Here is a 21567-nt window from a genome sequence, read left to right as displayed (position 1 = left end):
GTACTAATATATTTTATTTATATAGCAAAAATAAAAAAAATACTCACCAAGATAGGGACAGCAGGTATAAAGTAACTGCTGATCCACCAAGGGTACAGAGTCCTGGTGAGAAAAAGAAGGAAATGCTGAAAGGATACTGCGGGAAAGAAACAGTCAAGTCAGAAATCCCATACATATGGTCACAGGAAGGTTTCAGGGCTGCCTTTCCATGAAAACAATAACTGGATTCCAAACACATAGTAAAATGATAAAGTCTGCAGCCCAAGTGTTCAGTCAATCCCTGTAACACAGAATGACCTGCTCTACATTTTATTAGTGCAGCTCAGCCTTTGCTCCTGATCACTGTGGAAGCAGAGCTGAAAGCTGCTGTTTAAAGAAGGGAACCAGGACTGTTGCCACAGCTGCTACTCATAAGGGAGAAACCTATCCACGGAGGAAAATATATGAGGCCCATCTGCTATGCATTACCCTGCACAAATGCCTTCCCCCAGACTCACTGGAACCCCACGCTGTGGAGTCATGTCAGCCCAGTATTACACAGCGCAGGCAGGGCCCTGGGAGGAAAAGGAACTTCAGATCCCACCCATAAAGGCAGTGTATCTTAGCAAATATACTTCTCACTTTTCAAGGAATACTATGTATCCCTTTGCGTGTCTGGGAGTTATCTGACACATCACACCTATAAACTCACTTGCTTTTCTGCTTGCTCATACTATTTTCAGTTCATCTACCCTTTATCATGTAACTGGAAAACAGGTGACCCCAAAGACAGCAACTTTGCTCATACAGTCCCATCTTACTACTTCTGTTTACCATTACTATTACTTATTTCCGGGAAGAGCTACAGTTCTATCAGCTCACCTTGTACTGCAATAATCAGTGAGTAGGAAAACAGCATCTGATCCTCCAGCACAACTTGGCACCTGTTCTGCAAACTATTGCAGCAGGTGAGATGGCTCCTGCCTGACAAAAAACCTAGAGCTGTAACACAGAGTTCACAACCCAGGATGAAATGCAATTGAGACACTTGGACAAACTGTGGCATCACATCTATTGTCCTATATATTCTCAACGCAGCTGCCCTGAAGCCAAGTTCCCAATAAGATCTTTAAACTCCTGAGGACCTGGTAGGTCCATCTTCATCCACAGATTCAGAGGACATGGTACTGCACTAACTCACCAAAGCCTGAGCAGATGTCACAGTATCCATCATAAATCTCTCCTGCCTGTCGTCAGTGGTAAAAAACAACTCTTCAGGGACTGATGGAACCTGAAACAGAAAATCCAGCAGTTACAACCCAAACAACAGTCAGTAACTTACATTGTTTCTGATAAGAGGACAGTGAAATCTCACCACCCTGCCACCAACAAAAAAAACCCAACTAGTACTAAAGATCCACTCTGCCCTAGGTACCTTTCCATAAAATTAAATATTTGGTATGATCACAATAACATAAGCCACCTTCCCTACCCTCCCTCTAATACCATGTTTCACATTTCCAATATGTTCCCGCTAGGTAGTTACCTTGCTTCCAACTGGAGGCACAGAAGAATTTTAGAAGTTCATCACACATCATCCCTTTATCAGACAAAAAAATCCCTAATAATTTAAGGCTGACAGCTAGCTGACAGCTAGCACTCCATCTTTGTGACAAGAGCTTCCAGTTCTAACAGGAAGAAGCTGTCAATGTGCTTACAAGGATGCAGATTAATAAGTACAGAATGTGTTTCAGATGCAATTAGAACTCCTTTTGGAAAAAAAAAATGTTGCTTCACACAATTTCACTAATGAAAAATAATTCTCCATTAGAATACAATTATTCTTTAAACCCCACAAAAACCCACAACAAAACAACAAACTACTATTTTGCATTGGTTTAATTATTTCAATACTATTTTGGTTCTTGGAGGTTTTTTGCTTTCTCTTCAGGGAAGAGCTGCATGCACACAGGAGACTACCTGAAAGAGCCAACCCAGAACTGCAAGGATCAGCAGCTTGTTCAGGAAACTCATCTTCTTATCTTCAGAAAGGACCATTAACCTGCCATGCAGCAGAAGCAGCAAGAGAAAGTGTGAGTTTTCAGCACCTCCATTTTCATTAAGGAAAAAATTCCCAAATCGTTCACTTTCTAATTACACCATTACTTGCGTGTCTGCCAAAAGACTGGAGAGCAAGCTCTACTTTTTTGTATGTACCTGAACAGCATGCTGTCTTAAGTTTACACCGGAAAAGCCATTCTCTAGAATGTGCTTCAAATTTTCCTCATTTATATAGGAAAGTAAGCTAGAAGATTATTTAGGCATTGGAAATCTTCTAGGTATAAGGATCAAATTCAAGGTTTAAAATACACAGCTGTTGATGTAGAATGAGCAAGTGGGGGTTTAAAGACTTTAAATTACTTAATGAAAAAACACATAACACATATTTGAATCAAAGATTAATCCCTGATCTTAGGATATGCTCCCTTTGTAGTTTCACGTAAGATAAGAAGTGCTGACAATCTGCACCAAAAAAAAAGTGGTTTTTTTATAAGAATCTCAAACTAGTGCCAGTATGCATTCTCAAACATCAAGTACCTCAACTACATAAACAAATATTCACAGAAAAGTTCTTAATATATATATTTTCCCAGCCTCCTACCTGTATACCTGTAGCAAGAGACCAAATACTTTCCTGTAGTAATCCAGGAAAGGAGCAATATGATCCACAAGGGAAAGGTACTCCACAATCCAAGGAATAGTAAGGATAGAACGCTGATCTCGAACAGATTGTCTCAGAAGCTTCAATATATCCAGTATAGGCAGGGTCTTAAAGGACAATAGAAGTTATAGCAGCAGTTTGAAGTTACTTTTTGATACTTAAAGAAAAACTTTTATCTGTATCTTGACTTTTCTTTCTAGGATTTCATCTTCTATACCAATAAGAGGTGACTTTAGCTAATGAAAACCCTTCTTTGCACATGAGCAGAAGTAAAAACCACACTATAATTGCAACCAAAGGTCCCACTGGGACTTTCAAAAGCAAGGCTATAAGCCTGACTACGTACAAGTGGAGTCATTGCATTCAGAATGACACACTGGTAGGAGATGGGTGCCAAACTTTCAAAATCATTCCTGCTAGCTGGATTTTACACTATAAATACAGCTAGGTGAGAGTTCTAGTATGACAGATCCAGATTAGCAGAAATAACAGAAGACTGAGTACCTTACCATCAGTGCATTGCTCCCTCTTTTCTAGGTTATTCAAACTCCTTTCCTTTGTTCCCAACCCCAGAACATGCAGTAGGGACACAGAACCACATAACATCATCCCAGGAGCCACTGGCTCACTTTGAAAGGGCATGACAATTCATAATCCCCTCCTTGGATTAGAAAACCTGCCTGTCAAGCGAAGGACAATGTTAGGTTTCTTACTTGGTTTCTTAATGCTAATGCAGAATCTTGCAAGTCTCTAGTTGGCTGCTCCACAGTGCGATATGGCAAGAAAACAAGAAACCCCAGGAACTTGGCAAGGAGTCGCAGACTTAACAGGACCACAGTGAAGCGCTTCTTTTCATCCTGAAATGAAGAAAGGCAAGCTGAGGTAATGCTACCCTAAACTGGCAAAGCAAATACCTATACTAAACTTCTATTTCCTTCATGTAAAAGGACCGCATAGCTTCATCACTGCTTTTAATAAATATAAGTTCCCAAAATACGTATTTATCAAGCATTTAAAATTGCTTCTGTCTCCATTGCTTCACTTCATCACAAGAAGAAATTATTCAAGAGCTCTCTAAAACAAGCAGCTGCTCAATCTTCATATTAAGAACTTTGGAGTCAATGAGAGGGCAGAGCTGATCTCACATTGCCTCCTTTATACCACTACCACTTTGCAAGTCTTCATGAACCTTCGGCAGCTACTTTGCTAATGAACTATAAGCTGTGACACCTCTGATAGGCATAGTTGAGTGAAGAAACATCTGAACAGGTATGAACAGGGATGACTACAAATTCAAACTAAAATCCTTCTACGTGGAAAAGTAACAAGGAGCTATTGCAACTGAGTGCAACAACTCAACTTGGTTATTTCACTGATCTAACACAGGATACTAATAACCTAAAAAGGAGGCTTCCAGTTTCCAAACTATTGTGCATTATCTCTTAGGACACAGTTCTATGAAGCACCCTGAAGCATGCAAGTAAGTGGCAAGGGGATCAGACTTCCGTAACTAGAGTTACAAAATGAAGCTCTTCTCCTGTAATATAGTAGTGGCAGGTCCAAGCAATTCACAGGTAAGCCAGTAATTGTTTAAGTACTGGAACAACTTAGAGAAATTCCTGCCAGATGTGTTTGCAAAAAACAAGCTTACCTGTTCATCCATATCTGCTTCCCCATCACTGTGCTCATGCTCCACCAGAGTAAGGCCATTCAGTTCAAGTATCTTCAGGCACAGACTGTCCATCAGGTGCTGATTGAACTGGTAACTTCAGCAAAAGATGATGATGAGTCAGACTGGGCTGAAAACAGCAGTAAAACCTCAACTAACACACTGTAAAATTTCAAGCTTGTCTCATGAGCATCAGCAGACATCCAATGGAACAGACTGACAGGCAAGAAAGCAAAAGACAAGACTAGTACTGGTTGACCCCCTTCATTTCCACTTCTTTTGTACTTTTTCAAAGAGATGCTATTTAGCATGTCCTGGCATAAGGATAATAAAACTGATCTGTCAAAGCAGGAAGCTGTGAAACAACTGAACTTAAGATTAAAGTCTCCCATAGATCACAATTCCTCCATGCTGTGAATTGTGAAAAACTCATTAAGCAAAACCATAAACCTGGCTTCATCCTGTACTCCTTGGCTTCATGCACTATCACGCAAGAAGCACTTGTCCAGTCCAGTGTCCTTGCTAGGCAGCACTGCATGCCTTGGCACTGGGAAATGCTGAGAGCCTCTGAGAAAATATTATGGCTTTACAGAAGAAAAATTATTACCATATATTACCATATAGTCTGGTCCCAATCTTTCTGAATAACTCTCTGCTGCAAGAGCAACATGCTGGTGCTCCTGTTACCCACACATTTCAGAGAGGAAACAGCAAGCATAGGCAGCTAACCTTCCTGCACTGAGGATGAAGTCCCTGAAGAATTGCTGGCACCCCGGGAATGAAGGGGGTGGACAAGGTCCTCTGATGCTCTGAGGAACAACAAATCTTTCCTGCAGCCTCTTCAGACGGCTCAGATTGTCAGAACCCAGCATATTAAGGACATCCTGGTCTGGTGTGTCTCCCCAGCTTGCGCCACCACCAATAGGACCTTTACACATCTTTAGGAGACAGAAAGAGTAGGGAGGTGGAAATTTTGTAACAAAACATCATTTCACTTATCTCTCATCCAACATATTATCGTTTCCTCACAAGACTGTTTTTGGAGTAGTCCAAGCATGATCTTTTCAGGTATCCACATACAGAACAACTCTTCCTCATTCCAAAATATGCTACCAACCTCGGCCATAAGCAGTCTAGAGATCTTGCAAGATGGAATTCCGATCCTATACATCTAACTAGGTCATACCTAGCAGGCTACGTGTGGATGTGCAGAGAGAACATCTATCACTTGCATGATCTTCATGAACCACTCAGTAGGAGCTTTAGCCCAGTCTCCAAGGCTCATGATGCTGCACTATGCATTCCCAGATCAGGTTTTCCTGGAACTTCCACACAGTTAAATAAAAATAAAAAGTGAATGCCCCACTCCCTCAAACACACAGATACTACTCAAGACTCAAAGAATTACAGAACTGCAGAACTGTTTATGTTGGATCATCTAATCCAACCCTCTTGTTCAATCAGGGTCAGCTACAGCACATTGTCCAGATCCATGTCCAACTGGGTTTTGAATGTCTCCACAGACTGGGACTTCACAACTGCTCTGGGCAACCTGCTTCAGTGTCTGACCACCCTCACAGTAAAGAAGTGTCTTCTTGTGTTCAGATGGAATTTCGTTTTCCTCACTATGTGTCCATTGCCTCATGTCCTGTCAGTGAACACTACTGAAAAGAATCTGGCTCCCTCTTCTTCTTTCCCTCCCAGCAGGTATTTGTAATGCAGTGTTAAGATAACCTGGAGCTTTCTCTTCTTCAGGCTGAATACTCACAGGACTCTCAGCTTCTCCTCAAATAAAAAAAATTCTCCAGGTCCCTTAATCACTTACATAGACCTGCACTAGACTTGTTCTAGTAAGTCTGTATCTTTCTTTTCTTGTGCTAGTGAGGCCAGGACTGGACACAGTCTGGACTGGACATAATGGAGTATATACTCCTAGCCAATGATGAGTAAAGGGAAAAGATGACTGCACATCCATGCATCTAAATCATGGTACTTTTAATGAGAGAGATCATACTAAAAAGCAACATTTAACTATGTATGTGAGCACCACTAGGTGAGTAGTAGTAGTGAACAACTACTAGGTACATTTATTCCAAACAGAGCATCCTTCCCTCCCCAAAAGAATATCTTGTAACGCTTCCCAACCTTTAAATTATAAGGCCTCAACACAAATCCTCAGTCACAGTTCATTTCTGCAAGAGTATCATAATACACACTTTCTAGTCAGACACACTGGATTCATTGAAGATGCCTAATTACCAGTTTAGATCTTTGGTTACCCTCATGAAATCCTGAAGTCTTCATTAAGAAGGCACAGATAGAAATACAGCACCTAGGCCTAATTAAATCCTATTGATGCAACAAAGTTCATCTCACCTCTTTCCCACAATTTCCATGAACACACATATACAATCAGACAGGACACTGACACAAACTCAGACTTGACACTAGAGGAATTTTCAACATTCCAACAGCTTGCAACTTCCTGGCAATGTGTGTGGGCTAATACTCAAGGTGAGAGTTTATGTCTGTTTTGCTATCCAAAAGGAACACAGCAATAAGCCAGGCATTTGCAGAGAATATAATGAATATCTATACTCCAATAAGAAGTATCTTCTCTTTTTTTCATTTCTTTAGTTACAATGAAGGCAAATGATGCTTGAAACTCACCAAAAAACCCCCACTCTAAATTACAACAGCAATACTGTATCAAAAACAAGCTGTTGCAGTGTTATACAGAAGAACAGAGACCCTTTGCAGATAGTAAGCTCATGCTGCTAACAAACATAACTGGAAATCTCTACATTTAATATATATGTCAAAACGCATCTTTAAAACTTCCCGAAACTATAACTGTATTAAAATCAGAAGAACAAAGTAAATAACCATGAAGAATTAATGTTTACAGATCTTGATGTGCTCAGTGTGCCTTATTTCTGATTTAAACAGAGTTCATCAGTAATTTATCACAGATTATTTCTTAAAAAGGAAAGAAATTCCCATCCTGAAAACTTGTGTCTCCCAAAAAAAAGGTTTCAATAGGAAAATTTTGAAGAAACTTGCAAGACACAGTTTGTTTTCTCAGGCCGAGGAAGGATCAAATCAGTTTTGACATACACATTCGTTAAAAAAAACCCAAGTCGTTTACCTGGATAAGCTGTTTCTGAAAGAGCCGGGCAAAATGGTTGTGGTTGCAGGTTGCAGATAGGTGAGCCATCATGGCCCTGTGAAGGGAAAGATCATGAAATTCTGACAGGGACTCTGTGGCACAAAAAATAGTGTTCTAATGTCAAACCATACCAAGAGCATAAAGTAACTGCTTTTAAGAAAGCAATCTCCAAAGGCCATTGCAAAAAGCAACATCTCTAAAACCAGGTTTCCCAAGCACTGAGCCCCATCTGCTGCTGATATGGAAACAAAAATTCTCCCTGAGCACCTGCAGAGCAAACAACTCTAGAGACAAAAAGAATCTCTTCCTTTCCTGAAATAATGCCGTTACTTGGAAAGAAGAATGAACTCATTCAGCTCCCACTCTTCCCTGCGCAGAAGAGTGAGCCGAGAGTTCACACATACAGAAGTAAGAACACAGCAATAGCGCTACTTCTGATGCCCCAGGAGATGGAAAATTTCTCAGTTTAGGCCTCAGCCTTGTTCTGCTCCTGAAGTGAAAAGCCACCTACAAACATGTAACTTGAGTAGGTTGCTGGTTGAAACTAACACAGAAACCCACAAGGCAACTGCTATCAAAACCATAGTAGTTTCTTTACGTATAATCTATTTTGATAAAGCAATAAATTAATTTAACAGTCTGCTTTCTGCAGAAAGAGACACAGTTGTCTTGTTTTCAGAGACAATACACTAGAAGCCCCTGAAATAATTAGAAGAGTCAACAGCTTCTGAACACACAACATAGGTCTCCACACTTAAGTGGAGTCAGACATCAGAAACTTGAAATGTACACACAAGTGTGTACAATAACACTGTGTATACTATATATATATTGTATACAATATATATATAGTGTATACAGTAATGATGTTCAGACCACAATACACTGGTAGCTCTTTCTGTGATTATGAATAGGGAAAGAGCTACATCAAGACTAATCAAATTAGGCCCTTGCCACTTACAGCTTGTTTCTTTTAAGACAGCAGCTGATACTTTTAAATATAGAAGCAAGTTTACATGGATAGTATCTTCCAAGCAGCACAGCTCCCTACAGATTAGTACAGAAGACCAGGGAGATCATGGAACTTAGGATGCCAAGTCTAGTATGCTGCACCAGCTATTCAGCTACATTAAAGACTCCTACCTGATCTTGTTGCCCAGAACTCTTTCAAAGTCCCAGCCACTTTTCTCATGGTTATCCTCCCATTCACGCAGAAGTTCATAAAATATGTCCCTGAGAATCAAGATATTTAAGGGAATGAATTCCCACTCTTCAAAATTTGTAGCAACAACAACCAAATATCTATCTCAGATTAAATAACTCACGTCTCTAAGCATTCAGATACCTTTGCAAAACTCATTAGTGTTAGCGGGAATTCAGTGAGTTTCCATTTTCCATGTCTTTGACAAAAAGTGCTTGAGCTTATGCCCAAGCTTTGATGGAATGACCAAAACACCCATTGCCAGACAGACATAGTGAAGATTGAGAGGCAGGAAAGAAAAAGCCAGAGGAAATAATATCTATGAGGAGAGAAGAAAGGACCAAGACAACTTGTCATTCTGCCCTCACTCTGTTGCTGCAAGCATGGAGAGAGGCAGCAGGAAGAATAAAAGCATACCAGATCTATATGCAGAAGCAATCCAGGAGGGTGACGCACTGTACTGGCATTAACAGAAGTCTCAATAACTCCTGAAGAATTGGGCTGTTTTTCCCTAAAGACATTAAGCATTTAGATCCTGCACTCAATATGGACAAAAACTTTTTTTCCCTTTTAACTGAAGTGAAAATTTCAAGATTTTTTTTCTACAGCATGAAGCATACATGAGACATTCTTAATATCCTTTGCTCACGATCATGCAAAGATTATACCCTGTGAGTCATACAGTAATAGTAGAAGAAACTTACCTTTGTTTCTTAAATATGTGAAATGCTCTGTCACTGGGAAAGTTAGAGCGATTATCAGTTTCTGGTTGGAAAGAAACAGACTGTACAGAGCACGGCAACAGGAGAGACACCTGTTCAAAATATAAAGGCAGCCATTGGACTAATGTAAGTCTCTAAAACAATCTGAGACTCAGAAAAGAGCAGGGAAATGGCATGATGAGGAAACCAAGTTTTACTAGCCAAATTGTCCAGAGATTAGGTACCAATTGCTAACTACTAGTAAACACTAACAGTTTTACAACCTACATTACACTACAGAGGCAGAATCACTCAACATTATGAGAGAAAGCATCTCATCTCTCTAAATCTCTGCTGAACAGGTTGCAACCAGTGTTGGTACTGTGTGGAAAGAATGATGCACTGTCAGTGTCCCTTCAATATCAGGCTTCAGAAAATGCAGGATAATGGCTGGCAATTCCTCTACTGTTACCCTTTCTCCAGCTCAAAAAGCCTATGTCTTCAAGTAACAAGAAACCTTTTTTTACAACTTTACAAACTTTAAAGCTCCGTTATTGAAATGTCCTAGTCTAAGAAAGTACACAGTACCTTCTTTGCAAAGAATAATTTCCATTTTTAAAAAATGCATGAAATGAGATATAAAATGCATTCCTACCATCCAGCTTTACTTCCCTAACCCAGATAATTACATGAAGAAACCAGTTTACACAATCTGTGTTGTCTCCTCTGAAACTTCATTTGCCTAAAAGGAGTCCATATCTACGAAAGAAATCCACTTCTTCAAAACTACCTTCTGATTCTGCATCTAACCAATCATTCTCCTGGGATGCATGTTTATTAGATGAGAATCAAAAGCAAAACTTGACTCTATCAAAGTCTCTAGTTGAGGTCAGGGCCCAGAGCACAATGCAAGGATAGCCAGCAATGATTCAGTGCTAACAATCACTGGACCTAGCAATTCACTCACCCACTGACAAGAAAAAGAAGTAGCTTTTAGACAGTTGCCAGAGACAACATGACAAGATACTTGAAGTAGAAGTAATGAGATTTAACATCAAAGCCATTGCAAATAAAAGAGGAACAATATAAAGGCTTGAAGAAACATCAGCTGAGGTCTGCCAATTTTTACCTTGGCTGTGCTGCTTTCATAAGCCTGCCTGAGCCTCTTGTGCAAGGTGGGAGAAAAAGATGCAATCCGCTCATTTTCAGCCAAAAGCTTCAGAATCCCCTTTTCTAAATGGGAAATAATTCTGCCAAGAAAACAGGGATAAAACCCAGATAGACAGGCATAAACAACACATGATCGATCAGACCTAAAGAAATGCTTATGCTTATGTTTTATGAGGCTGACAAGTAAAAAGTTCTAAGCCACAGGTATTCAGCATGAAATCCTACAGGTAAAGCTCTAAAACCCAAGCACACTTGCTTAATCCCACACACAACTGCAGACATAAAAGCAGAGGAAAAAAAAAATTCAACTCACTCATATTGATAGTCCAAGACTCGAACAGCAAAATAAACACAGTTGTGCACACTTTGGAAATGCTGTCCCCCTGACACTTCTAAGGGAAAAAAAGAAACATGAGACAACAGCAATTATCACTATTTATAAACTAAAAGATCAACAAAGCTTTTAAAGAAAGTAGGAACTGCCATATCCAAAAATAGTCTTTCAGATTCCTGTCCAATTTCCAGAAGTTCCCACTCTCAGCCGTAAGAATGAGTAGTAAAACAAAGGTCAGTCAAATTGGGGCATCTGAGGTGGGAGAGCGTGTAGTGTGTATTACTCTTTTGGTTTTAATATCCATTTCAAAGTACTAACTGCATCAAGCTTAAGTCTGAATTTGACAAAAAACAAATGCAAGAATTATACATTTATATGGCTGGATCCTGTTGCACTCATATCCTAATCTTAAGCTAAAGAAACACATAGTAGATCAACAGCACTTTTGAGTTGCAGGGACCAATGCAGAAGCAACTTTAGCAAACCTGTCCTTCTCTTTAAAAGTCAGTGTTAGCAAGCAGCTATAGCAAATCTCACACAGTAGCAGAAAACTAGATTCAAACAGGACCTAACAACCCCTCTCTATCATACTGCAGAAGCACTTCCCACACATGTGTGATTTTTGTCAGCATCTCGGATGAGTCCCACAGTGGTAATAAGGCATTTTTATGTCATTTAAGACTGACTGTCCAAGCTGCTATATAACACATTATTATTCCATGGAAGTAACATTCTTTCTCCTCAATACTATTGCTTACCTCTACTACTTTCATTGATTTCAAGGTCACTGTCCCCATCTTCTGCAGTAGAGGTGCCTTTAGATGTCAACAGTTGCAGAACAAAGAACAGTTCCAGAAAAATATTTGGTACCAGGTTTTCTGGAAGAGAGTAAACAAGATATTAAAGGTGGATTATTCAATACTGTCCTGTTTTAATTCACAAAGGTAAAAAAATAGATTCCTGTACTCCGGTAGTCACTGAAGAACTCCCTCTCCACACACAGCCACAGTGTAAACCAATACAGGAAAGATGTGTTAGGGAATAGTCCAGTTTCAGATCATATAATTTCAGTCTACTGCAGCTCAGAGTACTGCATCAGGCTCACCTCCTTCCCTAAACTTTTACCTGGTATTCATTTATTTTAATAATTGAGTTGGTTTAGTTTATTTTTCCAGATGTTATTTTTTTGTACAATATAACTGTTCCACAACTTCCTCTTCTCATCTACCCCCCTCTCACAACACACAGGCAAGTTCAAAGCTCAGAGAAAGGTCAGTCTCACATCTTCTGGGTCTTCACCTGCTATACATGATGAATAGAGCTGCGCCAGACACTCCAGTTGCTTCTTGCAGGAAACCTTAGTAGGATTTGCACAGGTGACCAGATGGCTTTCAGCAGGCAGGCTAGCACTGCGAGTGTAGCTAGGCTTAGTCGGAGTACCAGGATCAAAAGACATCCCTGCAGGAGAAGACGCCTGGTGCAGTAATTTGCATCTGAAATTCAAGAGCAGCAACATATCATGTGACTGAAGATGATCCACGGCAGCCATGCAGCCAGAAGAGGTCTTTCTCTTGCACTGTAGCATGAAGGAAATCCTGCAATAACTAGCCATGTCATTTACACTGTCTAATGCAGCTAATAACAATTTAAGTGATCTTTCTCTTTGTGAGAAAAGATCTCGGGGTTAGCAACCAAGACTGAAAAGAATCACATTCAAATTCCAGCTCTGTTAAAATAGTGTGGCACTTTCACCAAATTAACCAGCTAACCTATGTTACTGCTTCTCATCTGAAATGATATTTGTTAAGGACAGAGAATCTGTTAGAGATCATGTGCTGAAAATTTTTTTTTGCATGTACAATTTCTGACAGCTAGATTTTACAACATCTATGAAAATAAGGTTCACATCCATATATTCAGATATATTTGTAAGTTAATGACACTCTGAGAAGACCCAATACCACTACATGGAAAGGTAATGCAACAACTGATGAAAGCCCATACAGAAGGAACAAACTACTTTAATTGCTGGATTCTAAATCAACAATGATCACTCAGTTAAATACATAGACATTGTAAAAAACTATACCTTGAGATGTTATCCAAGGTGTGGTACGTATAAGACACATGAAAAACAGGAAACAAGCCAGTAACAGCAATATCAAATGACTGTTACATTTACACATGGAACATCACACCGTGTCTTACCACAGTCTCAAAAGTAAAATCTTTAAGTCACTTTAAGGGCTGTGGGGAAGACAGGAACATTTTTACCTGCGGCAAAGGCTTTTTTCTATTGGTCTATTTCTAGTGGAACTGTTGAACAAATTGTTCCCAAAACGGAAACAGAAACATTACTAAATAACAGCTCCCTTGCAACAAATATAAGCACCCAAACTGATTGAACTGAAGAAAATTATTTATTAAGCACTTTGTAAACCCACCAAAGTAAGACTCTAATAATGCAGTTAGACTCCACTTCTGCTTCATTGTTGTCATCTACCTCAACATAAAATTCACCTTTTGCCCTTGCTCAAAGTGACCCAGCTGTCTGGAGGCTGTGTTAGTTTTGTACCTCACTTTACCACCAGTACAGAGGACACAACGGCAGCTCCCAGTTTTCAAGCATGACGAGTCAGACAAGATCACCTCCTGTGCAAGATCCAGCCCATCATATCCTGCTATTTCACTCACTTTAGCTTATATAGATTACTGGGACATTTCAGGTATGATTCAGTGGAATAGGTGCTTCACTTCAGTGCAGAGAGGCAGGTTTGAATCCTGAGCAGTTCTACTACAGGTCCAGTACAAACAGTAATTCATTAGTCTCTACTGGATGTGTTTCAGCCAGTTCTGGACCCACTGAAGTGACCTGCAAGGCTTAGCAGGAAAAGAATTCCACCCATGTGTCCTGAGGAATTTCCCCAAGAACAAAACCTACAAAGAACAGCAACACTTCTGCCAGCAACCACAAACAACAGTTTCTCTACTTCTGTGTTTTGCTTTTTTTCTGAAGTATAAATCTTCACAGACTAACAGTGATATCATTTTACAGATGATGAAAGTCACACACTAAGTGAACAGCAGAGACAAAATAAGAAGCTAGAATTCACCTCATCTCACAGCAATTTGCAACAGTTACTGCAGTAGTAACTTTGAAACAGAATCTCAAGCTACCCATGTCCTGTTTTCTCTGACTGCAAGCTTCAGCTAGCCTGCCTACCTTAAAAAATCATTAAATCACACTTTCACTACATTTGCAGCGTTAACTCATTTTCTTCAAACTGATAAGTCTCGGTGCAATTTTCAAACAGAGCCTAATTATACCAGCTCGAACCCACACACTCTGCCTGCACGATCTAAGGACAGCTGCACAGGAGATAGCTACACATGCAAGCCCATGAAGAAGAAATCTCATGAAAGCAATGAGGACTGACTAATCTTCTGAAGTGAGGGTCATTGTTTCAGAGTCAGCACACCTCTAAAATGACAAACATGAGCTAGCTGCATTAATATGCTAGTCTGATAACAGAGTCACACTTGACATTAGGCAAATTATAGTTTAAGGTCACCTATATATGTCTTGGATATTCTTTTGGTCATTTTCACCTTGATATCAGTACCACTTTAAGACAAGGTGTCATGGTTTAGGAATGGTACTTCCCAATTTAGTGCTCTCACTCAGAATCTCCAAAACACTTGTTTGCTCCCTTCCCCTCTCCCTCTCCCCCTGAAGTGGGATGAAGAGGAGAACTGGAAGCACAAAAGGTAAAAAACATGGGTTGAGATAAGAACAATTTAGTGGAAACAGCAATGACATGAGAAAACAAATACTAACAGCAACAACACTAATGGCAGAGGGTACAAGCAAGAGGTGAACGATTCAAACAGAACCCCTCCAATAATAGAGAACACCCAACTGCTCTCTCCACGCTACACCAACCAAGAAGAGAATTCTTTCCCAGCCCCCAGAAAGTGATAGGAGATGGTATAGAATAACCTCTGAGTCCTAGCCGTGCACTCTCCTGGCTACTGTAAAAATTACCCCAGCCTGGTTGGAACCAGGACATTATCCACCCTTTATTCAGTACCATCTACATCATGTCCAAATCCTACACCTTCCAACTATATACATACAGGTACATATATACACAAGCATGAGTATCATTTCCATAGTCAATGGAACGTTTTCCACATCTTGTTCTGTCCTGACTCCAGACATGATGTTGACCATACTGACTCTAAATATGGTGTAGATTTTACGGAGGAGACATAGCAGACATATCAACAAGAATATGCTTCCCTTAACATCCAAAGGAAATTCAAAATTCTCAAAAGCTGTTATAAGAGGCCTGAAGGAGAAAAAGGGGTGAAAAGCCGGGAGAAATCATCCTCCCCTGTTCTCCTCACAGACTGGGTACCATTATTAATGGACTCCCAGAGGTAGGACGCGAGGAAAGGGTAGGAGAACAACACTGAAGACACATCCCAAATGACCCTCATTGCCCTTAATGTTATCATGTCATAAACTGATATCCCATAGTACATCAACAAAGCAATCCTGATCCCTCTCCCTGCTCTGACAGAGCATGATGATGGGCAGATAGTGTATTTACAGAAACATATACAGGGTTAGGTACCACAAGAACATGAACAGACCAAGCGACATTGTGACCAGAGGCTCTGGACCTAATACAACAAACGGTTATTTCAAACTTGTTTCCAGCCCACTCTGGACAGATCTGTTGTTCTCTCAACCCTTTGCGTCCCACACTGGGCACCAAATAAAGCTGCTGTGGTTTAGGAGTGGTACTCCCCAGCTCAGTGCTCTCACTCAGACTCTCCAAACCATGCACTGCTCGCTTGCTCTCCCCTCCCCCTGTGGCAGGATGGAGAGGAGAACTGGAGACATAAAAAGGTAAAGATCATAGGCTGGGTTAAGAACAATTTATGGGAAGTAGCAAAGACATGAGAAAATGAACAGTAACAGCAACAATACTACTGACAGAGGGTACAAGAAAGAGCTGAATGATTCACACAGACACCTCCCAGCAATAGAGAATACCCAACTGCTCCCTCTACCACACTACACTGACCCAAAAGAGAGTCCTTTCCCAGTCTCCAGAAAATGACATGAGGTGGTATAGAATAACCCCTGGGTCCCAGCCACGTCCCCTCCTGCCTCCTGCTAAGCTTAACTCTATCCTGGCCAGAACCAGGACACAAGGGAATTAAGAATCAATACAAGCCTATCACCCCCCTGCTCAGACTGTACCGTTCTTTCTTCAGCATCTCCCTCTCCTCTTGAAGGCTGTTGCTTATCACAGATGTAAGGCTTCCTTCCTGGATGGTGGTAAAGGCCTCAAGGCTTGACCCAGATGACAACCGAGCAGCTGGAGACTGACTAACAGGAGTAGAAGTGAAGCACGTCTTTGGTTTTGAGAGGGGGCGCTCAGCACTTACAGGAGTTGGGTTGATTCGCCTCGATGGTTTGCTTTTGCTGAAAAAATGAGAAGCAATGCCACTAAAAACAAGGTAAACGACAAAAAAATTAGGTCTCAAGGGAGATATGCAAGCAACTCTTGCAGAGAAACCTCATGCTAAAATAAAATGGATATGGAGTCAGGATACTGAATTTCTAAACTGTATATATACTTATTGATTTTATTCTGGTCACTGAATAAAAGTCATGAAGGTACAGACTGCTAAAAACCACCTGCTGACCCTGCTGCAAAATTTATTAACAGATAACACAGTGCCACACAATCCTTCTAAACAGTTCTAATTTGAGAGGACAGGTTATGCCCCATTTTAGTAAGAAACTGACGGTGAATGAGTTTCTAACGTGACCAAGAGAAAAAAAACCACCAAAACCAATCAAGGTGCCATTGTCCATCTCTGTCTGTGTAAGAGTCCAGGCTCTGAAGTTACAATAGGCCCTTTAAGTTTAAGGAAACTCATCCTTCCTGCATAAACTACTTAAGATTTGTCCTTCAAGAAGAGGTTCCATAAACTACTAAAAAGCACTAAAAAACTGGAAACGAGACACAGAAACATAAAGCATTACACTTCTCAAGGATTTGCTGGTTGTTACATATTCATTGATACAGTGTTTTCAAAATCCATATAGCATTGACTTCCAAACACTCCGTGACCTCCTTCCTCCTTCTTTTTCCTAGTTGAGCATAATGTAATTGAGGAAGAGATGTTGTCTATGCTGGAAACACACTTTATCTCCCTTGGCCAAAGAGCCTCATCTAGAGCACCGTCTGGACTCAGCATCTGGATCTGCTGTACACACTCACACATTAATAATTTTCAGTTGGAATTTTGCATGTCCAACTAGAAAGTCCCACTTTCAGAGACCAATGACTGATATATGGAGTAAACAGGCTGACATGAAAGCCTTGTATTTGCTAAAGAGGATTTTAAAGAGTAAAAGAGAAAGATAAAAGGACTGAGGCAACCACAACACAAACAGCTGCCCAGAAGCTAAACCAAAGTCACCAAGGCGACCAGGGCTTGCTGCAGACCAAGAATACAGCCAGCTATTTTGTGCATGATCACACAGCACAAAGCTGCACACTAACATCTGCTGCCAGAAGCCACAGAATGTCAATCCAAAAGCTTCTTTGATAGCATCAGTAGAGCTGAAGAGCCTTCTAAGACTACTCTTCCTTAACAACTGCTATTATGCTAAATGAGAAATGTGAAGAGCCAAGAAAACGCTGAGTTCTTAGAACATGCAAAGACAAAGATGTTCTCGGCTTAACATGAGCTGGACCGTGCACCGGTAAGCTGCAGGCAGCATCCCAAGTGAGAGGCTAAAGAGGAGTCTTGGGTGAGTTCAGAGAGTGGAAACCTGGCTACCCATTGAAGCAATACTCCCCTCCCTACATGGTGACCACAAGAAAGCAGTTCTGACCAAGGAGCCAGGCATTGTGTATTACAGTATCCTCTGCATCTGGACACGCACAACACGACGAGTTAGTCAAAAAACAGTAACCTGCAGCACAATCCAAATGAGACAGCGAGGCAGACTTGCTCTTACTTTGTCCAGCCAGAGGCAGCACCCATGGGTGGGAACTCCTCCAAGTTGTTTAGGTTTAGCTGGTTGGGTGGGGATCTGGCAGAATCAAGAGGCACTTCACTCTGCTTCCTTCTCCCTCCACTCCACAATACACTGTCATTCTTTCCATCTTCCTCTTCAGCGAGGGAACGCCCCAGATCCCGAGCTACCTGCCGGCCAGAGGCACCAACTGAGCTGTTTCCTTTCCTTCGGCCTCGTCTCACTGGCAGGGCTTCTGGCGTGGCTGTAAGGAAGCTCCCCAAGCTGGCCTTCTGAGATGACCGCTTCTCCCCATGGTGAAGCCCAGGGCTGTACCCAAAGCTCGGGCTGCTACTGGACACTGCGCTTGGGAAATCACCACAAGGGCTAGAGAGGTTTGACCCAGAAAAGGAAGAGGAACTGCTGGATGCTGCAGCAGGAGAAAAGCTGGTATCTGTGGTGCAGGTAGTCACTGAAGTCCTTTGGGAAAAGAGCTGCACTCGGCTGCTGGTTGCATGGCCTGCTCTCCTTTCTGATCCTGTCCTTTGGCTCCCATGGGCCTTGGAATTAGGTGTTTTAGCAGGAGTAGAGGGTCCATTAGTCAGAATCTGGCTGGTCTGTTCCCTTAAAAAATTTAGCAGAAAAGGCACAAAATCTTTCTGAAGCAAACTAAGAGATACCAGCTTGTCATGGATGTGGTTTTCCTACAAGAAAAGAGGACAAAGAATCAATATAAAAGAAGCCACCTTTTTCTTTCTGTCCATGTACTTAGATTCATTTAAGTAGTAACTGTGGGATTGCAATACATAATAAAAAACAACATGACTTGGCAAAATAGGTCACTGAAATTCAAGCAACCTTAGCACTGGTCACAGATCTGAAGATCAGCTTCCACACAAGCAATTTTGGCACGAGTTTTCAGATGGAGTCATTCACTTTGGTGAATGGGAAACAGTGGAACTGGGAAACAAGTTCCATGGAAACACCAGTAATACTCCCTGAAGCTATGGCCAGGGAGAACTTGGAGCAACTGGCACTCCTAAATTCAACATTTCAAAGACATCAATACTGAAAGCAGCTAATTCTAATAGAAAAATCTAAAATCTGCAACTTCTCTGTCCCCTCTGTCTATAAATGCCACTTGCTCCCACAGAGGGGTGCTATAACAACTGTTTAAGCACTCGGAGTCCTGCAGTGCCAAATACAAGATCAAAGCTGCTCTTCCCTTTCAATTAAATAATTTTCCTCCCTTTAGGCCTCAGAGAGGTCTAAACAGAAACTCTGCAACCTTAAGGCAAATGAAGTTTATACTTAAGAAACTTAAACAAAAAACCCACCACTGACTCAACACATTTAAAATCTAAACAGGTAGTGGTGTTCTTACAAGACAAAAAGAGACTTCATGTTACATGCATAGTTCAAAGTTTTTAAACTTGGTAAAAATTCTTTTGTTCATAACACTGCACCAGGTTTCTGTCTCCTCTCAATGGGATTCAACAACATTTGCCACAACAGAAGAAGTTGTGGTAGCAACTCATAGGCAGCAACTTATTCCTTACTAATACTAAAGTCATTGTACACATACTCCAGTTAATTTATATTCACACCTCTACTAGATGAAAAGTCAAAAAAGTAAACGCTATTTCTGAAGGTGTTTTTTTGCATGAAAGAAGGCAGTGAAAGCATGCCTATGACTGGACTCCCACAATCCTCAATACCTACGCTGAAATTCATATTTGAAAGTGTGAGACCAGTTCAGCTTCTTGGAGGAACATGAGATTCCAACACAGGTCAGAGCACAATCCCTGTGAGGTGTCAGAAGACCATCTGAAACTGCCATGAAAGCTAGAGCGGGACGTAGCCTACCATTTTCTTGTGTGCCCCCGAGTTTAGCATAGAGGCACAAGATAATTAGTCTACACCATGCATAAGGTCAGGTACTTTCTGCAGCTTTTCAGAGCACAACCTGCATTCACTCATCTTTCTCTGTCCAAGTTAATTGAGGTTTGGTTCCTCCATGTTTGGGTTACAGCAAACTGCAACTTCGTACTTGCTGCAAACTTCGTACTTGCTTTCTCATGGTGAAGTAACTGAGCTTCTCCCAGCAGCAAAAGGCAGTGAGCAATTCCCTTGCAAGGGCAAACTTTTCGGCCTCCTCACCCCTTGCCTACACAGTGCTAGCTGAGCTGCCAGCATCTCAAACTTCTTAACCTCCACAGACCTGCTTCTGCAAGTCGCAGCTGAAGAAATACCACACAGCATAAAGCTGCTAGTCCATTCTTCCCACGCACGTTTAGGATGACAGTGATACTCAGCTAACTCACGTGGATGACACCAATGAGTTTTAACACTAGGTAACACGCCATGAGGGGCTCAGGCAGAAAATGCTTTAAAAACAAATTGTATCTCTATGTTATTAGTGAAATATAGGCAGTCCTAGTGCACCTCTGGTTACAACGTTTTTATTTCCACAAGAACCCAAATCGTCCAGGCATATCCCATTACAAAACTCGGCCAACAAGCACCCTCACCCAGCCCCAAGAAATATCCTCCTCAACACCCAGGCGGGCCAGCGGGGAGGCGCGCTAGCGCTTGCATAGAGCCACCGCCAAGCCCTGCCAGCCAAGCGCCTCGTCTTTCTCTCACCGCCACCTTCCCCGACAAAAACGCGGGAAGCGTCACCCCGTCCTGTCACCGCGTTTCCTCAGGACACACCAGCGGCGCCCCGCCGCCCCTCGCCCCCCCGCGCTGTGCGCCGGCACCCGGCACGATCCCCCGCTGCTCCCGCCCGGCTGGCGGGCTCAGCCCCGCGGATGTTAGTGGGATTCCCACACCCGCCTGGCAGCTCCCAACGTAGATCCCGCCGGCGGCCTCGCCTTCCCGCCGCTCTGCCCGGAGCCCGCCCGCGCCGGGGGCGGTGCCGCCGTTGTTGGACGGGAGCTCGGCCCTAGTGCGCGGCGGCAGAACGGCACCGACTGGGCCCTGGGCCGACCCGCGCGGCTTCGTCCCTCACAGCAGCGCGGACTGGACGCCTCCACTGCCGGGGAACACAAACTTTCCCGCTCGGCCCCGGCCCGCGGCGGCGGAGGGCGCTGGGGGAGTGGCGCGGCGGCGGGTCCGGCCCCGCCGGAGCCGGGGCGCTGCGGGAGGGCGAGCCGACGACCCGCCGCGCGTTACCTCAGCCGGGCGGTGGCCGGGGCCGTGCTGGAGCCACCGCACCACGGCGCTGACCGGCACCTCCTCCTGCAGCAGCAGCTCCAAAACCGCCGCCATTCCCGGCCGCGCTCCCGCCGAGCACGCGCACAACCCGCGCCGGGGGCGGGCCCGGCGTGTCCCCCCTTCCCGCGGGGGCGGTGCCGAGCGGGGATTCCCGCCGGGGAGGCGGGCAGGGGCCGCGCCCCCTCCCCATGTCAACACGCGGGGCACGGGGCGCCTGCGCCGGTCCGTGCGCGTCTTTTCCTCTCATGCGCGGTATTTGCTTCCCCAGCAGGACTCGGGCCCCGGCCTAGCGGCGGCGGCGCCGGCGGCGCCCGCGGGCCGGGGCGGAGGGAAGGGCAGCGGCGCCCCCCCCCCC

At 42.8% G+C, this 21567-nt stretch overlaps 1 protein-coding gene across 1 annotated transcript in view; it reads right to left on the bottom strand.

Moving 5' to 3' along the window:
- Positions 1 to 21407, bottom strand: part of CDAN1 (codanin 1) — a 34804-nt gene extending 13397 nt beyond the window's left edge. The window contains exons 1-17 of the mRNA XM_027641805.1: positions 21171 to 21407; positions 17997 to 18697; positions 16221 to 16445; positions 12245 to 12438; positions 11704 to 11823; positions 10925 to 11003; positions 10571 to 10691; positions 9445 to 9554; positions 8683 to 8772; positions 7519 to 7594; positions 5100 to 5308; positions 4353 to 4467; positions 3415 to 3558; positions 2642 to 2808; positions 1960 to 2041; positions 1181 to 1270; positions 48 to 102 (exon numbers count right to left, since the gene is read on the bottom strand). Of these exons, the coding sequence (XP_027497606.1) occupies positions 48 to 102; positions 1181 to 1270; positions 1960 to 2041; positions 2642 to 2808; positions 3415 to 3558; positions 4353 to 4467; positions 5100 to 5308; positions 7519 to 7594; positions 8683 to 8772; positions 9445 to 9554; positions 10571 to 10691; positions 10925 to 11003; positions 11704 to 11823; positions 12245 to 12438; positions 16221 to 16445; positions 17997 to 18697; positions 21171 to 21266 (2674 nt within the window). The 5' untranslated portion in view covers positions 21267 to 21407. The remainder of the gene's footprint in view (positions 1 to 47; positions 103 to 1180; positions 1271 to 1959; positions 2042 to 2641; positions 2809 to 3414; positions 3559 to 4352; positions 4468 to 5099; positions 5309 to 7518; positions 7595 to 8682; positions 8773 to 9444; positions 9555 to 10570; positions 10692 to 10924; positions 11004 to 11703; positions 11824 to 12244; positions 12439 to 16220; positions 16446 to 17996; positions 18698 to 21170) is intronic.
- Between the last annotated feature and the right edge of the window lie 160 nt (positions 21408 to 21567).

The sequence above is a fragment of the Corapipo altera genome, unplaced genomic scaffold (assembly GCF_003945725.1).
Source record: "Corapipo altera isolate COAL_440 unplaced genomic scaffold, ASM394572v1 23b, whole genome shotgun sequence".
Taxonomy (NCBI): Eukaryota; Metazoa; Chordata; class Aves; order Passeriformes; family Pipridae; genus Corapipo; species Corapipo altera.
This window is presented reverse-complemented; position numbering and strand designations above follow the sequence as displayed.